Genomic DNA, 19,623 nt, shown 5'->3' with positions numbered 1-19,623 from the left:
CTAAATTAATGTCCCTGCCACAGGGGAATTCTTTGGGCTGGTGTCTGAGTCCCTTGGGTTGTCCAGAGTCCTTGGATCCATCTGGGCTCAGGAAAGTGGGCCACCAGATCATCTAGTCTGACTTCCTGTGTATCACAGGCTGCCAACACTTCCCAGCACCCATGCACTAAATCTAACAACCAAAATTGGACCAAAGTATTATAGCCCTTAAGACATTAAACGGTTATGTGCCAGAGGCAGAGAATAGGAGGAACTGAGGTGCACCAGTGTCAAAGGCCCCTGCAATGGCAGGCAAATGATTAAGTGAGATATACCCGAATAATCCTGGCAAGTGACCTGCACCATGGTTGCTACCGTTCTAATGGCTGGTAACTGGACTCCTGAGGCCCCGCTCTCTGCTCTGCCTCTTCCTCCAGCTCTGCCCCTACTCCGTGTCTCCGCGTCGAGGCCCCATCCCCTTCTCCACCTTTTCCCCCCACAATAAAAAAAATATGGACATCAGGACTTGTCAAATAGCACTCGGGCACAGAGGCTAAAACCTGAACTGTCCAGGTGAAAACTGGATGGGTGGCAGACCCTACCTGCATCCCTCCACTGCAGAGGAAGGAGCCACTGCCAATCTGCCCTGGGGGGAAATTCCTTCTTGACACCACATATGGTGATTGGTTAGACCCTCAGCACCTGAGCAAGAACCAGCCAGCCAAGCACCTGAGAGAGACTGCTCGGTGCCACCTCGAGACTCTGGCCCTCCCTGTCCAGCGTCCCATCTCCAGCTGTGGCCATCTCTAATGCTTCAGAGGAAGGAGGGGAAAAAATTCCCTAAACAAACACACAAACAAAAAACCCAACCCACCACCACCTCAGAATACCCTGGAGAAAAAAAAAATCCATTCTTAACTCCTGCAAGTGACCAGCTGAAGCCCTGAGGCATGAGATTCTAGGAACATAAGATGTAAACCAGAAAGGACTCCAAAGGGATTTTCCTTGAACTCTTTGAAATGAGATGGTGGGGGAAGGACTATGTGACCTCGTAGTTTTTGGAGTCTCTGTGGACTACATTGTGCAACCTGGATTCATGTTGTTGAACACTGCGCTCAAGTGTATAGTCCCTTGCGCATGGGTTATACAGTCTACCCCTGTGAATCCATGACTGACCAGATCTGATTGAGCCTATGTGTCACTTTCTTGCAAAGCATCCCCCAGCAGCGCTCTGGGTAAGAAGGTAACTACGGTAGCACCAGGTTTCAGTTGTAAGACTTTTAAGACTTTTTTTATGTTGTCACATCCTTTTGGGCAACAAACTTTACGTGGAGGATAAAATTTCCAGCTCTGTTGTGCAACCGAATGATGTTTTTGAGACCTATAAATCTGTTAGGAACATCTAGACTTTCACAGCTGCCTTAGGTTACTTTATAATCACAGTAAAGCAGAGTAATGGTAGCTTTCTGTGATATAACTGAACCTTAAGGAGTTGTGAACAATTGGCTGTACTTTTATGCCTCATGATTTTAAGTGCTTTCCAGTCTCGAGCTAACTGGGGCCTTGTCTTCAACTTCATGCTAGCCACAAGGTAAGACACCATGGGTCAGTCAACCTGCGGTAGTCTGGCCCACAAGAGCACAACCACGCTTACTGTGCTGTCACTCCCTGCGTCTTTGCTGGTCTTGTGTCAGGCTGGGACCAGCATTACAGCTATCTGGGAGCGTATGCCAAGATTCATAGTACAACAACTCACTGAATAGCTGTCACAGGGTGGCTGGCCCCTGTGATTAAAGCAAGTCCAGCTCCCTGGTGCCAGGGACATAGCACCGCTGTGGACAGGCAGAGTAGGTAGTGAAGACGCTACCTAGGCCAACGGGAGAGCTTCTCCCATCAGCGTAGGTACTCCATCTCCTGAGAGGTGGTAATTATGTCAGTGGGAGAAGCCCTCCTGTCAACCATTGTACTGTCTACACCAGGAGTTTGATCGGTACAACTGTGTCACTCACCGTGTCACTCACTGAGAGTAATCTGCAAATGGGTGGAAGGAGGGAAGAAGACTTGGTGTGCAGGGTCTGAAATCTACAGGGTATGTCTATGTGGCAAGCGAAGGTGTAATTGTAACATGGGTAGGCATACCTGTGAGTTTCACTGTGGGCATTGTTCTGCTGTATCAAACACAGGAGATATAGGAGGCTGAAGAAACTTCAAGCAGACAAACTCAAGAGTGCAGGTAGGTGCTGAGCAGAGACTGATTGAATAATCTACTTCCAGTCAGGGGTCTGAGCACAGGTAGATGGCAAGATAGTATGCAGGAATGGGTGCCCAGGGGGTTAAGAGGAAAGGATTTGGAGGACCATTGCATCTAGATTGTTGTGATTGCCAGTGGCTGCATGTTTTCAGTTCAGCTAACTTGGGGTCTGCACTGTAGCCACACTGCACAGCACGGACAGAGGTGTGTGCATGTGTGAACATGGAGAGCGTTAATGGGAAATCTGTGGTTAAATCTTCAGTGAAGACAAGACCTGCGGTCCCATTCCAAAGGGCTAAAGATAAGAATCCCATTGATTTAAGTAGGTTTTGGATTGGACCCTAAATCTCTAGGACCAAATTTTCAGAAGAGCACTGGGCCAGATTTGTAAGAGCTCCGCACCCATAATCAGGGGCCAGGTTTTCAAAAGATCCCAGCTCCCTTGTAGGCTTCTGAATATGGGCCAGAATTTCAAAAGCATTCAGCCCCCAGCAACCCCCATTTTAGCAGTTCAGCCCAGGGGAAAACGAACGGTGCTCAGCATGCGTTGCCCAGTAGCAAATTTGTGCATGGCCAGTTATCTTCATTCTAATACATGTCTGTGTCCCCCCCCCCCCCCATGTGAACTGACATGAGCTTTTAGAATTTTAAACAGACCCCATCAGCATAAAATTACATTCCTTGAACCACCATGAAGTCAAGCCTGTTGTGTGGATTATTTTTGTATGTAAATGTAATTATTTTTAAATTAGATTTATAAATTATGTAGATCTTTGATCAAAGGCTGTGAAGTGAAATGAAAGGACGCAGTTAAATATGCCATTTCTCCTAACTTCCTTTGGTGGAAATAGAATTGTACTTCCAATAAGAGAACTCCCTTCTCTCTCTCTCTCACCTTTATGTGCACATGTAACCTGCTGGTGAGTGTGTTACAAGTCAGCATCAGGGATGCTTTATGTTTATTATAGATCATTGCTGCTAGAATGTGTGACTCCATCAATATCTCTCTGCTCTGTGGAGTAGTTTGCTATAAATGAGAAAATTACAGTGCTGCTTAAAAATATTCATAGCCCGGATGAAAGCGTGATAGGCTTCTCATTCAGAACTCTTCTCACCTCTCCTCCCCCTACGAAAGGATTAAACATCAAGGATGTGTCTGGAATCTGTATTAGAGCAGGCACTGACTGGAACTTTGGGAGTGGAAGGTATAACGGGATGACACATTCTTAGCATTTGTCTTCATTGCAGATGATACTGTAGCCTGAGGCAAGGTTAGTGGCTCCTGAGAAAATGTCTTTTTGTAAAAAGAAAAATTAGTTTAGATCCCAGGAAATGACTTCGCGTTCAGATTGTAGCTTCATCCCAGCTCTGCTGGCTAAATACAATTTTCCTACCATTCTCTATTTTCTTTTCATTTGTGGTGTTCCATTGTTATACACACTAAGCTGACAAAGTGCTTTTCATTCACAATTTCATACTTTTTTACGTAAATGCATGGAGGACTCTCCTGTCAAGAAATAACACTGAGTGGAAACATGATGCAGGTTTTGAGTTGACTAAATCTAGTGACTTGAGAGTGAGCCACAGGTGCTGGAACTAGGGGTGATGATGGTGCTTCTGCACCCCCTGGCTTGAAGTGGTTTCCATTATATACAGGGTTTACAGTTTGGTTCAATGGCTCTTGGCACCCCCACTGTACAAATTGTTTCAGCGCCCTTGGAGTGAGCAGCCAATGTTTAGTCTGTTTTTCAGTTTTCAATTTGTAATCCCGCCCCCCTTTTTCCTTTTCTCTCCCCTCCCCCTAGTTCATTGGCAAAATTGATATAGTTTTTAAAAAGGCAGGCGAAAGGAAAACAAAAGCATTGGTTTAAAAAAAAAGTTTTCAAAAGTGAAAATTTTTTATACAAAATTTTGAATTAAAAAAAAAAGTTCCTTTTTGAAAGCTGCAGAACAAAAATGAGCTTGAAAGCCTTTGTGAAAGCTATTTTCTATTGTTCATCCAGCTCTCTTGTTCAGGGTTGGACAACTTCTTATATGCAGTGTAATTTTAAGGCATCTTTATCCTCCCTCCATGATTAATATTTAGTAAACCAGTATTTGGGAATATAAGAACCTGGTGAGCAGAGTTACACACACCGTGAGCTATAGCTGTTAGAGGAAAGTTCTGTTCCTGAATTCCTTTGTTGTTTAATGGACATCTTGTATTTTTGTACGCAGTGTTGTTGTAGCCGTGTTGGAGTCGGGTCCCAGGATATTAGAGAGACAAGTGGGTGAAGTAATACCTTTTACTGATCCAACTTCACAAGCTTGTTTCTCTCACCCACAGAAGCTGGTCCAATAAAAGATATTAATCTCACCCATCTTGCCTCTCTAATATCCTGGGACCAACACGGCTACAACAACACTGCATACAACATTATTGTATGAGTTGGTAAGAGAGACAAGCTTGGGAAGCTGGTCCATTAAACAATAGTACCTCACCTCCTTCTGCCTCATGTATTTTTGGTGCATTTTGGACTCAAGTGATTTGAAACATTTCACTTTGCTCACGATATGGAGCCTCAGTCCTTGTTGGCTGAGCTTTTGAAGGCCTTACGCTCAACATGACTCAATTTCTGTCTCCATAATGTGATAACTTTTGAACACTGCATCTGATCGATTTCAAAATTTCAGAAAATGTTCTAGACAGCAATGGCCAGAACCCTATTGATTTCTGGGAAAGTTGGGGAACTGCAAAGCAGGGGGGAGTGGAACCCATTAAGCCTCTGCCAGCTCTTTAGGACAGCCTCAGCCTCGAACACCTCTTCAGTTGTCTGTAGATCAAACTGGGTGATGGCATCCATTAATGCCTTCCTGCATAACAATATCCCATCTCATATCTGCCTGTTCTCCTAGAGTTTAACATATTGGCATCTTGAACGACTTAACTCCCAGACAGAAAAATAAGGTGGCAGGAGGAGAAAGGTAGTGAAATGGGGGGCAAACACACAACCTCTGGCATGGGATGGGGTGGGGAATGGGGGAGCCTGCTATGGGGGAAGGAGTGAATAGAGTGTACATAACCCCTGGTTGAGGGAAGAATTGGGGGATGCTGGTGGGGGCTCTGTGTGTCCCCCTCCCCTTAAGTCATGGTGGGGGGAGATGAGAAAGGGGAGCAGACACGACCCTGCTGTGTGTGTGTGGACGGGGGTAGGAGATAAAACCCCTGCCATGGTGGAAGGGACGTGAGGAATCCTGGTGAAGGGGACCTGGAGGCCGGGGGATCAGAGAACACATAGAGCCCTTGCTGTGGGGGGAATGAGGGCATGGGGGAAGTAGGGGTGGTATGCACACAGAGCCATTAGTATGGGATGGAGAATGGGCGGGGGTGCACAGAACCCTGGGCGGGGGTGCACAGAACCCTGGGCGGGGGGATAGCTGGGGAGAGTTGCAGGGAGTCCCCGAAATACAGGGGGATGGGAGCATGGCACACAGAGCTTGTGAGAGGGAATGGAGTTATTCAAGGAGCCCCTGGTGTGAATAACAAGCATGGCCTACGCAAGCCACAAAGTGAATGATGACCTAGTTTTTTAACAGTCACGTTCCTGAAGACTTCAGAAGCCCTTCCACAGATAGTGACGGATGGCTCACCTTAACCATTACTCCTCTGTCTACGAGCTACTGCAGATAGCACTTTCTCCCCAATAAGCTAAAAATAGATAACATTTACAACCAAGCTCTTTGGCGGTGCTGCAATCCGCCAAATGCCCCGACGAGGTGCTGATAAGTGAAAGAGATTGAATATGAAGATTGAAAAGAGGTTAATTCAAACAGTTTTCTTGCCTCAAATGTCAGATGCCAAGAGACTTTCATTGCTTGCTATTTCAGCATGAAAAATGCAGAGTGGCAGCTTTTTGTTGCTGTAAATTAGAGAGCCTGGCACTTGTTCTTTGTAGCATGCTCCATGCTGCAGGGCTATTTAAAAGCTGAGGTGCTGGCTGTGGTAACTTGAGGACCTGTGACAAAAAAGAAAGCTGTGACTGAGTTTGCTGTCCTCAATTGGTCCATCCATCAGTGGTAAAAGGCATGGATTCCTTTTCGTTATGGGGCTGATCCTCAAGGTTTTCACTCTCTCCGCTCTCTAATTATGTTAGTGTAACAGCAAAATCTATTTAAAATATGTTAGCTGAAGAAGAGTACCTGCTGGGAGCTAACTCAGCACCTTGTCAGTCAATGCCCCACCAGTTTATATTAATTGAGCTCTCATTGAAAGACAGGCAGTCAGCAGAGGAGGCCAATTAACTGAATGGAGATAAAGCTGAGGGGCTAATTGAGTAGCATTATCCCTAGCAGCCAAGACCCTATAAGCAAACAAGAAGGAAGGGCTGGAGGAGAGTAGGGAGCCTGAAGGAAGGCAGAAGTAGGTAGGTCTGATGCTGATACTACCCTGCCCTTCTCTAGAAGCATGTGGGGAAGCTGGTTTGTGTTTGGAAATATCATTGTAATATAAGAGGGACTCCTTCTCATTATGTATGTATGTATGTATTTCAACTGGATCTCTAAGCATTACTACAGTACAAACAATAAATAGTAATTATTAGAGCTGGTCAGAATTTTTTGAAATCCCAATTGAAATTTTTTTGTAGCATTGTCAAAAGTTTTCAAAAAGTCATAATTCTGACAAAAGAAAAATTTTCAAACTGCTTCTTGAAATTATAATGTGCAGTTGACAGCTGTTCCAGAAATGGCTCTTTCCCTTCTACAGGCTATAGAATACTAGGTCTGCCAAATGGGTAATCACCAAAAAGTCTATAGGTCCTAGGAAAAAGTACCAGATTATGTAAAAGAGAAACTGTAATTGCTCTTGTCTCTGGGATCTCATCCACGATTTTCCACTAGCTTTAGATGCAAGATGTGGTTTATATCGCTGACATATATTTTTCTTGGCTTGTGACGGTTAAAATATTTATCTGTAATTGATGCTTGTTGGGTGTTGGTACTCATAATTATTTTTGGTTGGTTTGATGCTTGATAAATTAGCAGTTTTTGATAGTGGAGGTCACCTTGGTAGTTAAAGACCGGATAAAGCAGACTGGTGAAGCATTTAATCTGTACTAAACTGAAAAAGTGATAGGGTGATAAACCAGCTGGAGTCGATCAGCAGGATTTAAATTTGAGACAGTGAGATTTGAAGGGCTTCATAGTAGTTCATGCTCTATGGTTCCATGTTAGATCTGGTGTCACCTCCCTACTGGTCTGGATTCAGTATACTCACTGCTGCAGCACAGGATCAGTTCTTGGTCAGGGAAGCTATGAATCAAATTACCAACTCTGCTAATCCTGACACTCAGGAAATTTCAGCTAGAGATTTTCTTATCTTAGGCCCTGATCGAACTCCCAGCAAAGTCAACAGGAATCTTTCCATTAGCTTCATTGGGGCAGGTCTATGCTGCACAGTTGTACTGTACTTTTAACAGGTGCTCCGGGTATGCCTATACTCGTGGACTTTAGTGATGTGTATTTAGTAACTTTCTCAAGTCAGACAGACACAGAGGAGCATTAATTAGACCCTAGACTGACAAGATGACGGCACAAGTAACCAAATTCAGGAATATACATTCCTGGCCCTTCAAAAGCTTTTGCTACTACATGATGAATAATTCCATTGAGTAAGACTGAGTTTCTTTTAAAACAAACAAATAAATAATCCATTCCCATTCTGAAGGATAAAAGGAATATGAAAGATTCAGGTATTCTTGAAGGTCCACTCACAGTTTTTGTATTGATACAACTATGTTAGTTAAGGTGTGATTTTTTTTTTTTTCAAACTGGTAGGGCTTATGCTGGTATGCGCCCTATCATGAACAGAATTGTACCATGATAAGGATGCCTTCTACCAATATAGCTTATTCTATACTGCTTCGACTATACCAGTATGCAGATAAGGTCAAAGAACTTTGTCACTTATTGAAGAGTGAATTTGTTTCTGCCACATGCAGCTATTTAAACGATGGATTTTTCTTTTAAAATGCTATTTAACAGGTCCATATACGATGATCCTGTCTCTGACTGAAGCCAGGTCTGTCTCTCCAGAGTAGTGCCTACAGCTATTATTTAAAAAAAAAAAAAAAAAAAAAAAGTTGTGTATATCCATAAGTTGACATTTGCTTTGACTCTTCAAACAGGGGGTTTTATAAAGGTATAAAACGGTGAGAAATCCAGTGTGCAGAATCCATAAGTTGAATCAAGCAGAAAAGTGTCCAGTAAATGCCCAAAAAACTGTAGACTGTAAAATGCTGCAAAAACAAAAACTGCATAGAAGTACTCTGCAGTGGTCAGTTTTATTTGCAAATATTTATTGTTACCACAAAGTGGTAGCTGAGACACTGAAGTTATTGTGGAAACAAGGACTTCTTATGTGAGCGAGACTTTGCAACTTCAATTATGATCAGAATGGCTGGAAGGGTTTTGGTTCGTTGGCTATTTTTCTTCAAAGGATCATAGAAGTTAGAGATAGAAAAGACACCTAGACTGAGTCCATCTTTGTTCAAGAGCATGTTGTTGTCCCCTGGTAAAGGTTGTACTAGATATAAACTGAGACTATGCTTGAAGTTCATATATAACAGGAAATGGAAATGACCCCTGACATTACGAGGATATTAGAGTTTCCAGGGACATAGGCCTGTGTGGTTTATTATTTCCAGAAGACTATTTGAAACATTAAAAACTATATATTGCATTGTACACAGCACTGAGGTTAGGTTTACTAATGTGTGTGTGTGTGTCTTACTTAGAAAGGTTAATACAATGAGGCAGTATGGTTCATAGGGACTGTGGGGCAGGGATGGGAGACCCGAGTTCTAGTCCTAACCATGGACAAGTCAGTTCCCCTCTTTGTGCCTTAAGGTACATCTACCATGGAGCTGCAGGATGTAATGTCCAGCTTGGGTAGATATACATGCACTGTAGCGTAGCCATGGTGGCACAGGCTAGTTGCATGAGCCTACCTAGTGTCTTGGACAGGACCTGTCCTCTGGTGGCTAACCCACACCACCGCCCATGCTGCCCCAGCTACAATGTTATTTTTAGTCCACTAGCTCGATCAAAGCTAGTGCCTGTACGTCTACCCAAGAGGGAAATTGCACCTTCAGCTGCAGTGTAGACATTCCTTTAGTTGTTCTTAGTGGTAAAATGGTGATGATGATACTGTTTTTCCTTTGTGAAGTGCTTTGAGATCCATGGATGCAAAGTGTCTCATAATGCCCCAATCCTGCAATGAAAACTACATATGTGGACCCCTCCCCCGAAATGGAGCCCCACTAAAGTCAATGCAAAGCACCAGTTAAATCAGTGGGGCTCTTGTGGGGTCAGGGGTCTGTCTATGTGGAAGCAGTTGCAGTACTGGAGCCTAGCAGATTATTGCTGTCATTAATATTTCCATGTCCCATCTTTGCACCATTTAGACTTAAAGGAAAAAAGCCTTTGTCTACAACTTTCAGCCTGTAAATGGAGATTGATGGTTTATAATATCACTAAATTGGTTACAATTAGTGTGGCAGATAGAAAGCAAAAATCCTAGGGGGTGATGTTACAAACAAACTAAATAAACTGCTGGGTAGGAAAGCTACCTGTGATCCCTTTTTTTTTTTTTTTTTTGTAAAATCGGGCGAGGAGCATTTGATGAAAAGCTAGTCATTTCCCAGCATCATTCTGCATGCTGAGCTATCCCCATTGAAGTCAGTGGGAACTGTGTAAACCAGTGGCAAATTGTGGCCCATTGTGTTATGCACACCACAGTATCTGAGAAAAAGTTAAAGACCTTGACTCATGTAAACGAGGCTCATTTCACTTTATCTTATTTTCTTAGCAGGTGAAGAGTCTGCGGTTTGCTCATCTGGCTTTCTCCAGGAAAAGCAACGTGAGTCAAGGTTCTTTCCTTTTTTTTGTATTCCATGCTGTACAGGAAACTAGAGATACAGAAAACCGGGCTACATTAAATGTTGACCAGTTTTAAGTCTATTTTTATGCTCTGTTGAAATGTTAGGTCTGGGAAAATCGGAGTTGTTTTTGTCTGACATTTAATTAGAATGATAAATTTTATCAATCAAGTTACTGCAGCTTTTAATTTTTTCATGTGTTAAGCAATGTTTTGTAGCCATGGTTAGATTTGTGGGGCTCTAGAGTAATTGGAAAGTTGGGGTGTTGCCATGTTTCAAGGCATGTCTTTGTTGGGACAACACAGCTTGATTCTGTTCAGAATAATCATACAGTTCAGAATGATCCCTATTAAGTATTCCAGGCTCTGCTGACTCTTATATCTTATAGAGATGCAAGACATGTTGCTGTTCTAGATGTGGGTTCCTGCTGGAGACAGGGGTGGGTCAGACAATGGTGCCAAACCTGCAATTGAGAGGCATCTTCATTTCATAGTGCCCCACCCCACCAGGGATAGGTTTAAATACCAGCCTGGTGTTTATTGCTCATCCTCTGGTGGTGCTAGCTGTGAAGAGTGAGTTATGATGGAGAGCTCTGAGTTCCTTGGAGAATTGGGATGGTCTGACCTTCTGTCAGAGCCCTGGCTGGGAAATGTTGTAGGTTTTCCCCTCTTTCTGTTCACTAGGAAATCTCTCTAACTCTGTCCACCAATGCACACTGCAGATCTGGACATATTAACTAACCCTGCCACCTTGACAGTAGTATCTCACCCAGCATAGGTGTCTGGGGCTGGTACCAGTGGAGAAGGCTGCTCACAGAAAACCAGAATCTGGGCATTGCTCCATCTGCTGTAGTCCACACTGGTAGCATATAGGGTCTGTAAGGAAGCTTCAGTGGCACTTGAGAGAATTCTTCTGATTCAGGGAGCAACATAGAGCTGGTATGGTGCAGCCCTACTCTGCCAGCCCTTGAAGTTTCCAACAAAGGATCTGGTCCATTTTGTTTCATTTTTTTCCCCTAAACATTGCAGTCTGTGAGAATCTCCAGTATATTAAAATATTCTTTACATTGGTTAATAGAAAACATATGTCATCGGCTTTATGTGAACATATTTCTCTTGACAGATTTGTTGTTATAAACAGCTAGTAACAGTGCAGCAGATGGCAAAGAACCGCATGATTTCTTATGGGAGTGTGGCAATGGAAATACAGTTTTCTTAGGGATTGAGACCATCTTACACTTTTTTTTATGTATAGTTAGTTTTCTCTGTGACAGTTTTACTCTAAATTTCTCTTGAATAAATGTATCAAGAAATTAGGGGTGGTCTGGATAAAATAGGAACTGACCTAAATTTTGATCCAAACTTGAACTGAATCTGAACTTTAAGGAGCTAAGGAACAGCTAAGTTATTTTTCCCCCTTATGGGTTATTTATTTATTTTATTTAATTATGTTAAGAATTGAGCTGGTACTTTCAAAGCTGCCTGTGGGATTTGGATGCCCCGTTCCCCAAATTCCTGAAATGGCTTTGAAAATCTTGACCTTGCTGTGTAAATGCTTGTTCTATTTCCCATTCAGATCCTTCTTTTTACTACAGTGTCATCTTCCAATCTGATGCACTTTGAGTGCAGTGATCAGTTTGGCTGTATCCCCAGCCTGACCATGAAACTCCTCAGAAACAGCTTTCTCAGAGACCTTTGTAAACCACTGGTGAATGTATTACAAATCCCTCTCTGTCCCCAAGCCACAGAGGATACGAATCTGTTACAGCGTCATCAAGAGAGCCTGATTCCTCTTAGCTCCAGCTGTAGAGGCTCCTGCTCTTATCTTTGGACGTCCCTAGTCAACCCCCAGTGTGTTGGTCAAGATGGCAGCCATCAAGCCTTGATATTGACTGTTAGGCTACAATGTATAATAGTTTCTTAACAGTTAATTTATCATGTCACATTTGATGTTCTTCTGTGAGTTGGCAACTTCATAATTTGCCAATTCCTTTTCTCAGCCATGGATAACCATTTGATACTTTTGTGTCAACCCTACTTCATTTTAATTGTTGTTGGTCTTGAATTTTGCTAACAATTGCAGAAGTATTAGCATAGGTTTTAATGAACTGGTGCGCAGTCCAGCAGTTGTCCTGCCAAATGGTGCTTATTAGTTCCTGCTAATTTTTATAATGAGACCTTATATCTTTTAAACAAGAAAATCTTTTTATCTTAAGATGGATTGAACTTCTTTTAATTTGCTGCTGTTAATACAATTATCTGACCTACATTCAGCAAGCTATTTAAATCTCAGCCAAGGGATCTATTCTGAATTGGTGCTGTACACCTTATTCTACCTTTAGAAACTATGGAAGGCCACAATCCTGCAAAGACATGTGATTAACTTTTATGTATGTGTGTAGTCCTACTTATCATTCAAGTCATTGCAGAATTAGGGCCTGAATATGTATAACCTCTATTCCTCCATAGGATGCTGACCATGGATATAGGGTGGTAGCACTCTACTACTGCTGTTAACTAATAGAGTTACTTCTTGAGCTCAAGTGGTAAAATCTTTTCTGAATGGCTACAGTTCAAATGCTGCTAATGACCTATGCGGGAAGTCTTTCACTGTTCCGCAAATACACTGATCATTAACATCTGCTTACAAAGCAGAAACAACTAATTTTACCAAAGTCTAGCTAAGATCCCATGATATTTGCAGCTTGAAATCAGCTTGATTTTACCAGTGCAGACTGACTCCAAAGCAGCAACCGCAATTCCTGCATCGATCTTTAAAACGTAGTTATTGCCACAAGTTCATAGAAAAGAGTAAGAATCCTCCTGTGACTTGCCTTTTTTTATTAAACTTAATTTTCTGGATAATCTGTGACTATAATCTTCATATTTAAGATGATGGCGCTGATTCTCCACTTGGTATCAGTCAGGAAGCAAATGGATGTAAAACCAGTGTAAACGACAGGCGAATAAAAAGCCATAGTGTTGATGAGAAGGGGCAATGAACACATTGGTCAAAAGTTGTGAATCTTAAACTTGGAATAAACAGAGTTGTTGAAAGTAAAATAAAACAACCCCCCAAAATACTGAACATGCAGGTCTTGGCAAAGTTTTTTTTTTTCTTTCACATTAAAGTTTTTTAATTGAATTGCTTTGCTGTTCCAGGATAGAGCGCACTCCACTTACTCGGGAAATCTGCTTAACTGAGAAGTCTCCCAGGGAGCTGATTTAAGCCAGTGACTGTTAATAGCAATGTCTGCTGCTTAAGCAGATGGTAATTCTGCCTAATTGGGGTTCCTTTTGGTGACTCAGTGGTTCTCAGACCTTTTGTGCATGTCGGTGTCATGCTGGTTCTGTCTGATTGCTCCTCCAACTGCAGCTTTCAGTCCTCCATTGCTGTGATAGTGTGAATAGCTTCACTGTCGCTAGTTTTTGGTTATTTTGCTTCTTCTAGTCCGTATAAATGGACTTGGTCCCTCCCAGGTGCCACTGCTGCTGGCACTGGACAGATAGCAGGCTCAGGCTCTATCCATAGATCGAATCTGATCCAGTGTCCCAATCAAGTCGATGACAGTCTGTCCATTGACTTTAGTTGGCACCTTGATGCTTTCCCTGTACTCCATGGGACTGGTCTCATAACTTGATGGGCTTGTAGCATTTCCACATCTCCTTGAATAGCAGTAGTACTACCCACCTGCAGTTCCGCTAAATGGAAATGAAAAGGTATGGGCACTAGGGCATCTGAAATAAGAGGATGCTGCAGCACTGTGGGTGATACACAGTGGTCATAATTACTCCTGAATCTCTGATGAGTAAGTCCAGTGCCACTCACCATATGCCTTATAACATAAGATTGTTAACCATCTACTTTGTTTCTCTGTTGATAGCAATCTTGCCTCTGATCCAGAAGGTCCAAGACCCTAAATCCAGATCTAACAGTGGCCCTGTACATTAGTCTGTGTGTGCTGGAGTTTCAGCAGAGTGTACTGGAAAGTGCCATCCTTTTTGATGAGATGCAGCACCAAGGGCCCTTCTCCTCATCTGTTTTGTCTATCCAAATTTTAAAATCCATGGCACACTTTAAGGGGAATAATGGGAATAATCCTGTGTCCCAGTCGCTACTTCAGCTTTGCAACAGCCCTTTGAATTAGATAAGTATAATTGTCCTCCTTTTTCTGATTGGGAAGCAGAGGCCAGAAAGCTACAACGCTTGGATTACAGATCCAGAATAGAGCTGGTTTGAAAAAAAATCTAATTTCAAAATTTTTCCGTTCGGCAAAAAGGAAAAAAAATGTTTCATGAATGTTTTCATGAAAAAAAAATTCCATTTTTCAAACAGCCCTACTCCAGAGGTCTTGGCTGTACAGTCCTGTGCTCACACTGCAGAGCTAAACTGTTCAATGCTATATATCAGGCTGTTGTTGCTCAGTGCATCAAGGGTGGTTCTGTTTCTCTATAGTCCCGACACTCAATGTAATTACCTGAATTCATCACCAAGGTCTTCAGTGAAGCTGCACCAGTGGATCCGAGAGCAGAATTTGTCCTCATTGTCCCCAACACGAAAAGGAGTACAAGCTTTCGTGAGCTACAGCTCACTTCGGATGAAGTGAGCTGTAGCTCACGAAAGCTTATGCTCAAATAAATTGGTTAGTCTCTAAGGTGCCACAAGTACTCCTTTTCTTTTTGCGAATACAGACTAACACGGCTGTTACTCTGAAACCTGTCCCCAACACGTATCTTTCAATAGTTCTGTTGGTAATGAAGCAGAGATCAGGAGCTAAGCTTTGCACATTTGTGGCTGGGAGAATAAACAAGAATATATGGCCGCTGAAAGTGGCACATTAGCTGTGTTTCTAACCAGTTTTACTAGCCAGGCACAAGTTAAACATGCAAACTGGTGACACTTTATAAAGCTAAATGGTAATGATCTTGGCATGCATAGTCATTATTGTAGCACGTGGTAATGTTACTTGGTACTAAACTGAGTTTATGCAATATATTAAGTTTTAAGGACCTATCTACATTAGGAAAAAAGGTGCTCTGAGAAAACATGCCTTATAGTGATAGCTCAAAAAACTTTTTTTTTTTTAGCTTAATAAAAAGAGGTTAAGTGGTCACTCGATTACAGTGTATAAGTATATACATGGGGGAATAAATGTTTAATAATGGGCTCTTCGGTCTGGCAGAGAAATGTACAACACAATTCAATGGCTGGAATTGGAAGCTAGATGAATTCAGACTGGAAATAAGGCCAGTATTTTTAACAGTGAGGGTAATTAACCATTGGAACAATTTACCAAGGGTTACGGTGGATTCTCCATCACTGACCATTTTTAAATCAAGATTGGCTGTTTCTCTAAAAGATACGCTCTAGGAATTATTTGAGGGAAGTTGTATAGCCTGTTTATACAGGAGGTCAGACTAGATGAGCACAATGGTCCCTTGTGGCCATGGAATCAATGGACCTCGACCAGCTAATATGTATTAAAGGTGCAGTTTCCCCTGTCTAGGCTAGGATTGTAAAATGTGTTACAATGCATCTTTTCCCCCGAGTATATTCATACCCTAACAAGACAATGAAAAAAGTTATCAAGCCCTGAGCACACTTGACATTCCAGCATTGCAGATGATATGAGAAACGTACAGAATTGTGTAATAGCTGGTATCTGCTGTCCTGCCCACTTATTTTTTATTTCTGCTTATTGGTCTGCTATTGATCCTTTGCTTGGTATGGGATTCTAGCACACAGATTGGAAATTGGCAGCTTGAAACAGCTGGAGCCATCTCTCAAGGCTATTTAAAAACCCTGATGATAATTATCAGATCAGATCTTCTATAAGACAGGCCTAGATAGGTTTACTGGCCTTATTCCACATGGCAGATCAGATCTGAGATGGCTGGGGCATCTGTGCAGCCAGACAGGTCTTTTCTGGCAAGTATACAAGTGTCATGTGGTTCAGTGATGCGGTATCATCCACAGTAATGATTTGGGGGGCTTTTATTTTGGTACTGTTACTTGAGTTCGTGGACATTTCTTAGGGCTAGTGGAAAAAGGGGATGCTTTGAGAACTCGTAATTTTTTTGTTGATGTTGATAAAGAAATCAATTCTTCACATTGTTTTCTGTAATAGGCAATGGACTGTTGTTTTTAGTCAACAGGGTACTAGCCTGCAGCAGTATTCTTTCCCAGTAATATGAAGCTCTCCAGAGAAAAGACTGTAACATTGGAACAAAAACAGGCAGAAAAATCATCTCTGAAACTAAGAAATAAGGAAGTGGTCAGAAGAACTGCTGATTTTTACCTTCACTCATTCACACTTAAGTGCCATTAAAGAGGGAGTAAAAGGACTATTTCTGTTTTGGCTTACATTTTAAAAAGTGATGGAAAATAATTAATATTTGTTCAACAAAGTCAGTTGCAAAAAAAAAATCCCCCAGTAACACATGTAACATTTATAAAAGCTGGCCATATTTTATTTCTCTGAATCCCCAGCTTTGATTGAGTCAAGCTGTAGATGTTGTTGATGCAAAACTGCCTAAATACTAATGAAAATTCCCTTTCCTCTGTTTTAGGAGTTCCCTATTAGCATCAAGTGAAATAACACGAGCCTACTGACTCATTGTCTGTTAAAAGAAAAGGAGTACTTGTGGCACCTTAGAGACTAACCAATTTATTTGAGCATAAGCTTTCGTGAGCTGCAGCTCACTTCATTGGATGCATATTGTGGAAACTGCAGAAGACATTATATACACAGAGACCATGAAACAATACCTCTTCCCACCCCACTCTCCTGCTGGTAATAGCTTATCTAAAGTGATCACTCTCCTTACAATGTGTATGATGATCAAGTTGGGCCATTTCCAGCACAAATCCAGGTTTTCTCACCCTCCATCCCTGCCCCCACAAACTCACTCTCCTGTTGGTAATAGCCCATCCAAAGTGACCACTCTCTTTACAATGTGTATGATAATCAAGGTGGGCCATTTCCAGCACAAATCCAGGTTTTCTCACCCCCTCACCCCCCTTTTCCAAAAACCACACACACAAACTCACTCTCCTGCTGGTAATAGCTTATCCAAAGTGACCACTCTCCTTACAATGTGTATGAAAATCAAGGTGGGCCATTTCCAGCACAAATCCAGGTTTGCATGAAAAAACCTGTCATTGTCTGTTGGGGAAGCTGCAAGGACTGATGACCTGTCATGACCATGCTGTCTATAGAGTCAAAGCTGGTTATGAATTTTTCACCAATATTTTTGAATGATGTAATAGCAACTTTTGCCCCCCCCCTCCGCCCCCCCCCCCCCCCCAAATAAAGACCGGGTTTTAGCTGCTGAACACTGAGGGGGAGGGGAATTAGCTTCTTTTTTTGACAAAAATGTGAAAAAAATCAAAGAAAGATAATAACAAAACTGAACAAAAAAAACTGTTGTGGAGAAAAGAGAAAATATATTTCGCAACCAGCTCGATAGAAGTCAGAATTTGAGTAAGTTCATGAGGCTCTGGTGTCAGGCAGGGTTTTTTTGCCATTCTTTGCAGCTAGAGCATGACAAAACAATCTGCCCTGAGTGAGCAAGCGGCAGAGCATAGCTACAACCCCTGAGGAACTAGGCCAGAGAATTAATTACATCTCTGAGAGTCAGAATTTGTTCCCTGGTTCTTTCCATTCCTCATCTTGCTGCCAGTAGCAGATCATGTCCTCTTCTATTATACCCATATTTAAGATGTGAAAATGTAGCAAGACTCTCACTGAAAATGATCAGGAGACTTAAGTTCCTGGGCAAATCATCTGTTAACTGCCTGTTTGCCAACTCCTCTGGTCACAATTTATATCCATGTTATCACTGATGGGCAACAATTGCCCCTATCCTGAAGAGGTTGCTGAATATGCATAACTTTTCTCATAGGAATAGTCCCATTAATGATTCAGGTTGTACAATGGCCCTTTTAAAAGTTGCTGATTGCCTTACATAATTAACATTCCCTTCAGTAAGTATTCCCTATTCTGGATTTATGGGGAATACAGAGGTAAATGCATCTATATAAGGCACAGTTGGCAAGATTTTAAGGTGACCTTTGTAAATCTATCTTCTGTAGGAGTTTTAGCTTGTTTAATTGAGGTGACCCATCTCACATTGTGTATTGGTGAGACACGGTAGGGAGGTAATATCTATTATTGGACCAGCTTCTGTTGGAGAGAGAAATAAGCTTTTGAGATTAGACAGAGTCTAAGTCCTATTTTCCCCCACTTTCCTTGCTGTATTATACATAAGTGTGATGGGATCTGTGGCCCTGTTTTGTGTCCATTTGAAGTACTTAGATGGCCCCCATCACCTTGGCATCCAAGATTATCACAGTCTTTAATGCATTTATCGCAACACCACCCTGTGAGGTAGGGCAGTGCTATTGTCTCCATTTTAAAGATGGGGAACCGAGGCACGGAGAGACTTGCCCAAAATCACACGGGAAGTCTGATCACAATTGTCCCTTCTGACCTGAAAGTCTATGGTAGAGCAGGAATGGACTGTGGGTCTCCCACAGCCTAGACCAGCACCCTAACTGCTGGATACTCCTCTTTATTAGATTAATGAGGTGGTCAGTACTTCCCACTGAAGTCCAGAGGAGTGGATGAACTCAGCTCCTTGCCAGGACCAATATGTTACGTTATCTATGTTATGTCTCAGCAGTTTTCAAGTGAAAACTCTCGAGTGGAACATACATAAACATCCCAAGCAAATGGGATTCTTGGTGCTTCTGGCATTTTGCTGCTTTAGACTAAAGCATACTAGCAGCGTTACAACAATAATGTTGTATGCGGTGTTTTTGTACGCATGTCGGTCCCGGGATATTAGAGAGGCAAGATGGGTGAGATAATATCTTTTATTGGACCAACTTCTGTTGGTGAGAGAGATGAGCTTTCAAGTTTACCACAGAGCTCTTCTTCCGGTTTGGAATTACAATAATGCAGTAAATCACCACTTTGGATTTGCTGTACTGCAGAAATGGCTTTGTGCATAGCACAGATAATGCACCTTTCAGATACTTCACAAACCAGGAACAGTATGACCTATGGACTCAGTAGTTTCTTTACACAGCTTGGAATGAAAATCGTTGAGTTAAATGTTAGATTTGCAAGTTTAGAAAGCTACATTTTTATCCTGTTATGAAAGGATGCATTGATATTCCATTTTAAATTTCTTATTTAAGGGCACTTAAAACCAAACAACCCCCTAAGGATTATTAAACCTACAAAAAGAGAGAAATAGGGAGCACTTGACTGAGCTGTTTAAAATCATGAAATCTATGATGAAAAATGACCACTTCTTCATCATAATAAATTCTAAAAGACACCCCTCAGCCCCAAACTGTTGCTTGATTAAAATTACAAAGCAGTAAGTTTAGAACTAATAAAAGGAAATGAAGTGTTGCACAACTTAGTAACAACTGGTGGGAATCACTGCTGCATGCCTTGAGGCTGTA

General features: G+C 42.0%; 1 protein-coding gene across 8 annotated transcripts in view; it reads left to right on the top strand.

Moving 5' to 3' along the window:
• Window positions 1–19,623, top strand: part of PITPNM3 (PITPNM family member 3) — a 357,658-nt gene that overhangs the window by 185,377 nt on the left and 152,658 nt on the right. For 7 of the 8 annotated variants that reach the window (XR_012155383.1, XM_073315258.1, XM_073315263.1 and 4 more), the window contains one exon: window positions 10,077–10,127. The exons of the other annotated variant lie outside the window; for it this stretch is intronic. Coding sequence is in view for 6 of the 7 variants with exons in the window: in XM_073315258.1 (XP_073171359.1) it covers window positions 10,077–10,127 (51 nt within the window). In the remaining variant the exon portion in view is untranslated. The remainder of the gene's footprint in view (window positions 1–10,076; window positions 10,128–19,623) is intronic. 8 annotated transcript variants of the gene reach the window in all.

Source organism: Lepidochelys kempii, chromosome 17 (assembly GCF_965140265.1).
Source record: "Lepidochelys kempii isolate rLepKem1 chromosome 17, rLepKem1.hap2, whole genome shotgun sequence".
Taxonomy (NCBI): domain Eukaryota; kingdom Metazoa; phylum Chordata; order Testudines; family Cheloniidae; genus Lepidochelys; species Lepidochelys kempii.
The sequence above is the reverse complement of the archived record's forward strand: the minus strand, read 5'-3'. Positions and strand labels throughout refer to the sequence as shown.